At 46.3% G+C, this 9,792-nt stretch overlaps 1 protein-coding gene across 1 annotated transcript; it reads right to left on the bottom strand.

Annotated features, from left to right (window-relative positions):
• Positions 1 to 3,917: 3,917 nt before the first annotated feature.
• On the bottom strand, positions 3,918 to 5,030 carry KCNJ1 (potassium channel, inwardly rectifying subfamily J, member 1). The gene has a single exon (XM_015409510.1). The coding sequence runs from the start codon at positions 5,028 to 5,030 to the stop codon at positions 3,918 to 3,920; it is 1,113 nt and encodes a 370-aa protein (XP_015264996.1).
• Positions 5,031 to 9,792: the final 4,762 nt, after the last annotated feature.

The following is a 9,792-nucleotide window of genomic DNA, read 5'->3' as shown; positions in this document are numbered from 1 at the left end:
GGTCCGTGGATAGAGCGGAACACAGGGGTTTAAATGAGATGACCTCTATTTCCAGGGGATCCCCTGGTCCCACCTGGAGGCTGGCATCCCACTCCCTAGCTACATGTGTGAGATAGACTAAGTACGCAAAACTTGAGCTAGTGGTCCTGACTGAATTGCAGCACAGCGGCTCTTCCCTTCCTGTCGGACGATGCAACCATTTGCATCCCTGCCCTTCCCCCCACACGTTTTGAATGCCGCTCTCTTGGTTTTAATTCTGCTTTCCTTCTCAACATCCTGACAAAATCCGCAATTTGTATATATTTAGGAAGAAGATTTGCTTGTGGGCTTCAGTCGGGGGAAAAACATCGGAGCAGGGCTCCAAAAGAAGGCATCCAAAGGAAGGAATCCGATGCAGTGCCCTTCGTCCTATTTATCATGATGAATACCTAGCTCTAGAGCTGCCAGTTTTGCTGGTTTTGGGAAGGACCTGCTGCTGCTGTGCATACAAAGAGAGGAACAGCTCCATATCTCCTGACTCTTTGCATGCATGCTCAGAAGAGCAACAGCAGCCATGGAAAGGGTTCTGTTTTAGCCAGAGGTCATTTCGGGGGGTATCGTGGGGGATCACAGTTCCCCCGGGTGAGGTACGAGGGGCGGGGCACATGATGAAGCCTGAATTGCAGCACAGCGGCTCTTCCCTTCCTGTCGGACGATGCAACCATTTGCATCCCTGCCCTTCCCCCCACACGTTTTGAATGCCGCTCTCTTGGTTTTAATTCTGCTTTCCTTCTCAACATCCTGACAAAATCCGCAATTTTTATATATTTAGGAAGAAGATTTGCTTGTTGGCTTCAGTCGGGGGGGGGGACATCGGAGCAGGGCTCCAAAGGAAGGCATCCAAAGGAAGGAATCCGATGCAGTGCCCTTCGCCCTATTTGTCATGATGAACACCTAGCTCTAGAGCTGCCAGTTTTGCTGGTTTGGGGAAGGATCTGCTGCTGCTGTGCATACAAAGAGAGGGACAGCTCCATACCTCCTGACTCTTTGCATGCATGCTCAGAAGAGCAACAGCAGCCATGGAAAGGGTTCTGTTTTAGCCAGAGGTCATTTCGGGGGGGAACGCGGGGGATTGCAGTTCCCCCGGGTGAGGTACGGGGGCGGGGCACATGACGAAGCCCCGCCCCCTGCGCAGGTCCACCGCCGGGCCCCTCATGGGGCTCGGCAGTGGAGCTGCAAGGCCGGCGGTGGCGGCCGGGACTGTTGGGGGTGTGGTGGGTGGCCTTATGACACACTTCCGGTGATGTCAGGGGGTGTGGCCTTATCAGGGGGTGTGGCATATGCTAATGAGTTATGCTAATGAGTTCCCCTAGCTCTTTTTCTACGAAATGACCCCTGGTTTTAGCACAGGCAAGTTCGGAGCATCTTCATTCCTGTCACATGATTGTGACTTCCTGCTATGTGCTTGCTGCACACTTGGTGCCATGCTGCCACCTGGAATTAAGGTTGGGTCCCCAGTATGGTGGCCAGCTGGAGAAAAATGCCCTGTCCCTTGAACAGAAGTTGGATGTGTGTTAATGGACATATGAAGTTTTTCATGTCATGCAGGTAAGAAACATATCTTGGTAAATCATGTCCCAGTGGGCCTCTATTAAAGGAACGTGCATTTTTCCTCTTCATAGTCAGTAACCCTGGCCTCAGGTCTACAGGCCACCTAACACAAAGATGCCTGCCTCCTCCTTACCTACACAAATCCTGATAGAATTGCAGTTTTGCTTAGTCTGGAATGTGGGCCTTGAATGGTATACAGGCAAGTTCGGAGCATCTTCATTCCTGTCACATGATTGTGACTTCCTGCTATGTGCTTGCTGCACACTTGGTGCCATGCTGCCACCTGGAATTAAGGTTGGGTCCCCAGTATGGTGGCCAGCTGGAGAAAAATGCCCTGTCCCTTGAACAGAAGTTGGATGTGTGTTAATGGACATATGAAGTTTTTCATGCCATGCAGGTAAGAAACATATCTTGGTAAATCATGTCCCAGTGGGCCTCTATTAAAGGAACTTGCATTTTTCCTCTTCTGTCTAGTCAGCAACCCTGGCCTCAGATCTACAGGCCACCTACCACAAAGATGCCTGCCTCCTCCTTACCTGCACAAATCCCAATAGAATTGCAGTTTTGCATAGTCTGGAATGTGGGCCTTGAATGGTATTTTTCAGTTAGGGCTAACCTTGGAGAAGACGGAGATCTTTGAAGTGATGTTCCTGGAGTTTCAGATAAGATGGAGTTCATCATAACATCACATTTGTCCCCTGTGGGTTTCCATAGTCTTTTGTAGACCACCCAAACTGCTGATGACTGAGAAGGATTTGTGTGTACATGAAAGAATGAGCCCACATGCCTCTCTGTACATGGATAGCTGAGTGTGCATGTATGTGCACATGTGTCACAGAGAGTTGGTATAGCATAGAGGGCCCCTGAAACTTAGATCTTAGTTTGCCAGAGTTGTAGTGCCTACAGACTGCCAGTGGTGCAGCCAATAAGTCACTAGTGCCCAGCTGCTGGGATCCCTGGATCTCTTGAGAGTCAGCTTGGTGTAGCAGTTAAGAGCAATGGACCCTAATCGGGAGAACCGGGTTCAATTCCCCACTCCTCCACATGAAGCCAGCTGGGTGACCTTGGGCCAGTCACAGTTCCCTCAGAACTCTCTCAGCCCCACCTGCCTCACAAGGTGCTTGCTGTGGGGAGAGAAAGGGAAGGGGATTGTAAGCTGCTTTGAGACTCCTTAAGGTAGAGAAAAGTGGGGTATGAAAACCTACTCTTCATCTTCTTCTGGTTCAAAACTCCTGTTGGCACCTTGCAGTGTGTGAGAAGGTCCCAGACAGAAAAGTTCCTCATTCATGGTATGACTGAACTGCATGACTTGGAGATGGCATCGCTTGAACTTTGGCCCAACAAAGCAGAAACTGGCTGTAGCAAGCAGTGGTGATATTTGTGATCATTTCCTTTAGCATCGAAACACACCCTTGGCTAGTATTCAGAAAGTTCTGTGTTTTCCCACACCGTTCATACTTTCACAAACCTGTATGATGTTCCACCTTGTACATATTTTTCTGCACTAAAAGCCTTGTATTCTTTAGCCGTTTTGCACAGAAAATGTGTTCCAGCTCCTTGGTCTAGTCCCTTTCCTGGTCCCATGATATCTTTTTTTCTCTGTTACATTTTTATGTCACCTTTCCTCCAAGGAATGTCTCTCCTTTACCCATGTTATCCTTACAACAACCCTGCAAGGTGGGTTTGACTATGAAACAGCAGCTGGCCAGTGGGCCAACCATCGACCAGCAAGCTTCATGGCAGAGCACAGATTTGAACCTGGATCTCTGTCAGACCCCAACCAATCCAACACTTTAGCCACGACACCACACTGGCTGTCAAATATCCCATTTGACGCCAGCCATAACACTTGTACGTGGCATCCTTAAGGTGAACACAGCATCCATTTACATAAAGGTATTGTGATTTTTTTTTTAAAAAAGCAATTCAGTCTATCACATAATAGTTCCTAATACTGAATTTTCCTTCTTCATTACTGCTGCATATAGTTTCTTCTTCATTAGCATGTTATCAAAACTAGTTCCTACATATCTAGATTCTTCTTTTGCTTTAAAGAATAATGTTTTCTCTATATCAGTCAACTGGTTTAAGTAACAATCCCACAAATGTATCTATAAAAATATATATTATGTGAAAATAAACATGATGTAGTTCAGAGACATTCAGGAAATGGCTGCTTTGGTATCCTGTTTTCATTTGATTAGGAGAACTCCTTTGGTACCCCAAACAACCCCACTCTTCTTCGTTCTGCTCATCATGTTCATAAGTATTTCAGCATGGCACCCTAGCTACATCCAAGAGTACTCCAGTCTCACCTACACCCAAAGTTACATTTTTGTATTAATGGTTTCGTTGACCTCTTGAAGCTGGAACCCAAGGTTATCATATCCTATCTTGGCTTTGGCGTCTTTCTCATTGTAGAGGCAAAAGGCACAGTGGGGAGTTTCCACTTCCACCGTTTTGCTGAAATTGTGGAAATCCACTCTATACTTCCCTTCTTTGGTCTTGGAGACAATCGGTGCAAAACGATAGCCCCACAGTACCTCCTCTGCGATGTAGGACGTCCTGACTTGACAGGTGGCGCTGGTAGATTCCACAGTTCCATCTAGGAACACCACCAACTCAAACTCCTGTTGAAGGATTGTGTCTGCTGCCATGTGAAAGAAGGGGCTTTTCTTGTCGATGATGTGATAGATTGTCAAGGGGGAGATGAAGAACAAGTTCTCATTGCCAGTATCGACCACAAAGTCCACACTGACTTGATCTAAGATGATCGTCTCTCCTTCTGGTGTGACAGTGGTCCTCAGCAACTTGCCATAGATGTGGCTGCCGATCAAAAGGCTCTTCCTGAGGTTGGCCACCCTGATGAGAAGGCACAGTTTCCCACCTCGCTTGCTGATAACAGCGTTCTTACTGAAGGTGATGGTTTTCGCTCTCTTTTTGGGCCTGGAGATCTTGGCCAAGATAGCGCCACACATGAAAGAGTTTATGATGACTCCTAAGATCGATTGGAAGATCAGTAGGAAAATTGCCATTGCACATTGTTCTGTAACACACCTGAAACCGTAGCCTATAGTGACTTGGGTCTCCAGGGAGAAAAGAAAGGCAGAAGTCAAGCCATTGATGTTGTCAACACATGGGGTGTGATTTGCAGAGGGGTTGAACTCTGGCAGATCTTGATGTACGTATGCCACTATGTACCACAGTAGGCTAAAAAGAAACCAGCTGCCTAAGAATGCTGAAATGAAGATGGTCATCTTGTACCTCCATCTGAGGTCCAGGATGGTGGTCCAGATGTCAGCCAAGAAAACAAACCTTGACTGTTCTTCAACATTCCCAAACTCTATGTTACATCTCCCATCTTTAGACACCAGCCGTGACCTTCGTCTTTTGCATTCCGTGAAGTGACTGACAAAATGGTTCCGGAAGTATTTAAACATTCCCACCAGCCGCTCTGGGTGAAAAGAAAAGAACATTGAATGAACATTAGAGCTGCTAATAGTGTGTTGTTCTGTTCTTTTCTTAAATCTGGCCCTTTTGGAAGGGATTCCAATGGATGCATGGAGAAATAAAGGTGCACCTGCCTAAGGGAGAATTCCATAGTGGTACTTAACTTTGTACCGTCTGAAAAATGTAACCTCATGACTGTTGTGTACAGTAGCTAAGTAGGAATGATTTATCTGGCACTTGAGGGCAGAAGAAAGTAAAAGTCATGAAAAGGTCACACAAAGTTCACAGAGCTAGGGATTGTCTGTACTCTACCTGACTATCACACTTACAATGAAGGGAGTGGATTTGGGATTCAACTAACACTGTTTTGATGGCAAGCTAGAATCAATGAAAGAAGATCAGAGACTGGCTTGGACATGTTTGTTTGTTTACCCTGTTCCTCCCTGTTCCCCTGTATCCTGAAATAGCATTTTTGTCACTTAGGGGGAGAAATGCCCGAAGGGCATTGAGATCAGCAGATAAGAATCTCCTGGTGATTTCTGGCCTCAAAGATATTCGGCTGCCAGCCCCGTAGCTAGCAACCTTTTGCTGGGAGGGGGGCAATTTTTTGCTCAGGGGGCTAGCCATTATATCTCTGTATGGAGCTATGAACATTCTTTCCTCCCCACCCTGGACTGTGCTGGTTCAGATGGGGCTGATCGACTAACTGCAAACCAGTGTACTTCAGAGCTGTGGAGTGCACAGCTGGGATCCTGTGCCTTGTCCCGCACAATGACTTCCCTGCAATCCCATGCAGCCCCCGTTTCACTGACAGGCACGTAGCTACAGGCACGTAGCACTGTGGAGCTCAGGGGGAGGAGAAGCCAAGGCTCAGTTTGGGGGCCCTGGAAGACACGTTAGGGGGCCGGGCCCCGTGGGCCCCACGTTAGCTACAAGCCTGCCGGCTGCCCTTGACCAGGGCCAGGGCTTTCTCAGCCCTGGCCCCAGTCTGGTGGAACTCTCTGCCGAAAGACATCCGTGCCCTGTCTGATCTACTAACGTTCCACAGGGCATGCAAGGCAGAGATGTGTCTATTGTAATTCCGCCAGCCCTTTGGTGGAGGCCAGCGAAGGTTTCTCCACATCTGCCCGGCACCCTCCCCTCCCCCTCATGAAAATCTGAATGCTAATCATGCCATCTCGTTAAAGTGTTTAAAGATCTATGCTGAATGTTTTGAAATTGAATTCTGTACTTTTCACTGGTTTTAAAACTGTATTGGATTTTATGTTGTTGTAAACCGCCCTGAGCATGGAAGGATGGCCAAGAAATATAAATAAATAAATAAATAAATAAATAAATAAATAAATAAATAAATAAATAAATATGCAAGCACATGGATGGCTTCCCCCTATAGCAAAATAGGAGCTTTGGAAGATGGCAATACATTAAAGAGTGGTATAGAGGTTTTACAGTGGCTGTAAACCTTTGAAACCCAGTGCTTTGAAACCCAGTTGGATCTGGGGAAGACCTTGGCCTCTGTGCCCCGTTTGCTTGGCCCTCCAGGGCAACTGTTCTTGTTTTTTAACTATTTAACTATTTTATATATTTACATTCTTTATAGCCTGCCTTTCTTACTTAGACAGATTGAGTCAATACAGTCGGCAGGATGGGACTTTCAAAGAACACGGCAATAGGAATTAGGGTTGCAGAACCAACCAGAAATCTAAAAACAGAACTGAAGCAAACCATAAGCTTTAACCTGACACATCACGCGATGCAGAAATTACAGAGCAGGATTCTAGTTTCAGCAGGCTAAACACAGAAGTATAGACCACAGTCACTAACGATCGATCCAAATAAATTTGTGAATCATTTAGTACAGTGCGACTCTATTGCCCGCTTGGCTTTGTGGACCATTGCTCTGATCCCGCAAGCTCTACTTATGTTCTTATGTTCTGCTCATACTATTGCAGCCTAATCAGTGTGGTGTAGTAGTTAGAGGATTGGCCGAGGACCTTTGCGACCTGGGTTCAAATCCCCACTCTGCCATCGAAGTTTGCTGGGTGATCTTGGACCAGACATACACACTCCACCTGATCTACCCCACAGGGTTCTTGTGAGGATAAAATGAAAGGGGAGAATGATGTAAGGCACTTCCGGTAAATAAGTAACCCATGTCTTATGTTTGGTTGCAAATGTAGAATAACAATATACCCAATGTACACCAGTTACTCTGAGCTTCCTAGAGGGTAGAAAGTATAATAATACAATAGCTACAATAAACTTTGGAAGTTATTAAACTTTTGCTGCATTCTTCAGCATTAAAGAGAATGGGACAACCTTCTTTCATACAAAGGTCCATTCATTTTTCAGAATCCCTCCATGCTGCATTGGAACATGGTGTGAGCTTGAAAAATCCAAAGAATGTTTTCTTAACTAAAAAACAAAAACATAACAGTCCTAAGGTTTTTAAAAGGGTTGGAACACTTCCCCTATGAGGAAAGGTTAAAGCACTTAGGGCTCTTTAGCTTGGAGAAACGACGACTGAGGGGAGACATGATTGAGGTTTATAAGATTATGCATGGGATAGAGCAGGTAGAGAAAGAGGTACTTTTCTCCCTTTCTCACAATACAAGAACTCGTGGGCACTCCATGAAATTGCTGAGTGCTCGGGTTAGAACGGATAAAAGGAAGTACTTCTTCACCCAAAGAGTGATTAACACTTGGAATTCACTGCCACAGGAAGTGGTGGTGGCTACAAGCATGGACGGCTTCAAAAGGGAATTAGATAAGCATATGGAGCAGAGGTCCATCAGTGGCTATTAGCCACAAGGTATAGATAGGGGCTCTGGGGCAAGTGATGCTCTGTCTTCTTGGTGCTTGGGGGGAGGGGTTCAACAGTGGAAGGGCTTCTAATGTCCTGGCCCCACTGGTGGACCTCCTGATGGCACCTGGTATTTCTGGCCACTGCGTGACACAGAGTGTTGGACTAGATGGGCCTTTGGCCTGATCCAACAGGCCATGTTCTTATGTTCTTAATGCCATGACCTGGCTAGCCCAGGCTAGCCCGATCTCATCAGGTCTCGGAAGCTAAGCTGGGTCTGCCTTGGCTAGTATTTGGATGGGAGACCTCTTAAGGAAGTCCAGGTTTGCAGTGCAGAGGCAGGCAATGGCAAACCACCTCTGAATGTCTCCTGCCTTGAGAAATCCAAAGTGGGGTCGCCAGAAGTCAGCTGCGACTTGACGGCACGTCCCACCACCATAAGCTTTATTAAAACACCTTCTTGGAAGGTCACAGAGCTTCTGGTGTTTTCTTCCCTGTGAACTGTGACAGAACAAACACCTCAAATGTGTGGCTGAGGAGGAGAGAGGAAAATGACCAAGAATGCCTGAGTCTGCAATGCCTGGGAATGGCAAATCTCCAGCTTGGCGGGCCCTCGTGCTTCCATTCGACAAAGAAAGGCCCTACGGTCATACTTGTTCTGACTTTAGACGGCTGTCCTGAGGAAGGGGGGGTCCAGTTAAACTTTAAGCAGGTGTGTGAACAGAGGAAGAGGAACAAGGTCATTCTTCCAAGTAGTCCACTGGTTTTATTTCCTCACACTCACACTCATGTCATGTGTTCGTGTTAAAACTCACGTTGGGACAAAAAGAAAGCGTTCCCTGTGCAAGAGATCTTTCCCAGTAATTTTCCAGTATTTACACACACACACGCACACGAGCACACACATGCACATCGGTATTTACACACACACGCACACGCACACGAGCACACACATGCACATACACAGGGTTGCCAGCCTCCAGGTGGGGCCTGGAGATCTCCTGGAATCACAACTGACCTCCTGATGACTTGGGTTGCCAACCTACCTCCCCTCTTCTGACAGGCTCCACCCCTATGCTTTTAGACTCCACCCCCATGTCTGAAGGTTTGAGAATCAAGGAATCTGGCTATTGTAATTCTGCAAGCGAGTTTGGGGGAAGGATAGCATTTTCTCTTTGGGCTTGAGAAGCCTTGAGTCCAAATCTTTATTCAGCCAAGATTCGTGGATGGTTTTGGGCTCATCACAATCAATCCTTCATGGCATAATTGTTCGACCCGCCTCTCCTTTACACAAATCTGGGTCTTCTGGTTCTGTCTTGACAGTTTAAAGAGATGTCTATGATCAGCATTACAAAGTAAGCAAAACGTGAAACATAATTCTTGGTTTCTCTTTTCAGCAAAAGGTTTTCAGAAGAGGTATAGCTTTTCAGAACAAAGCATGCATCTTGGGTGTAGGATGCAGTGGTCACCAAAACAGCTCAGTTTCTGCCTGCAGGTACTAACCCAAGCCTGACTATGGATAACGTTACGGTGGAAACCTGTTGTGAGTCTGCTTTTCAGAAAAGGTTATCTAATGTGTGTTGTATAATCCAGGATGTTTATAAAGAATAATGTGGTTTAAATCGGCAAACAGTAACTCAAGCTTGTCTTATCTAATTTACCGAGGTGTACTAATTGCTTGGGAAGGACACACACAATCTTGCTGTCAGTGTTGTTTGCAAGTAGATTCCTTGTTGATTTAAGTCAGTGAACGTGATCTTTTCTCATTCCAAGAAGCTTGGAAGTATTTGTATAGTGCGGTTCACTGCCTGCTGTGTTTAAAGATAACATTGGTCAACCTCTGCTAATATTTAGATCAATAATTTCCAAAAGGTGTGGCTAGGGGATGCCAGCCTCCAGGTGGGCCCTGGAGAACCTCCAGAATTATGCTTATCTCCAGATTACAGAGA

The sequence above is a fragment of the Gekko japonicus genome, unplaced genomic scaffold, assembly GCF_001447785.1.
Source record: "Gekko japonicus isolate JY-2015 unplaced genomic scaffold, Gekko_japonicus_V1.1 scaffold1019, whole genome shotgun sequence".
Classification (NCBI taxonomy): domain Eukaryota; kingdom Metazoa; phylum Chordata; class Lepidosauria; order Squamata; family Gekkonidae; genus Gekko; species Gekko japonicus.
Note: the sequence above shows the minus strand (reverse complement) of the source record. Positions and strands in the feature narration are given on the sequence as shown.

What these genes read in the sequence shown, in the direction of transcription:
- KCNJ1 (XM_015409510.1), bottom strand. Translation starts at nt 5,030, where the DNA reads ATGTTTAAATACTTCCGGAACCATTTTGTCAGTCACTTCACGGAATGC.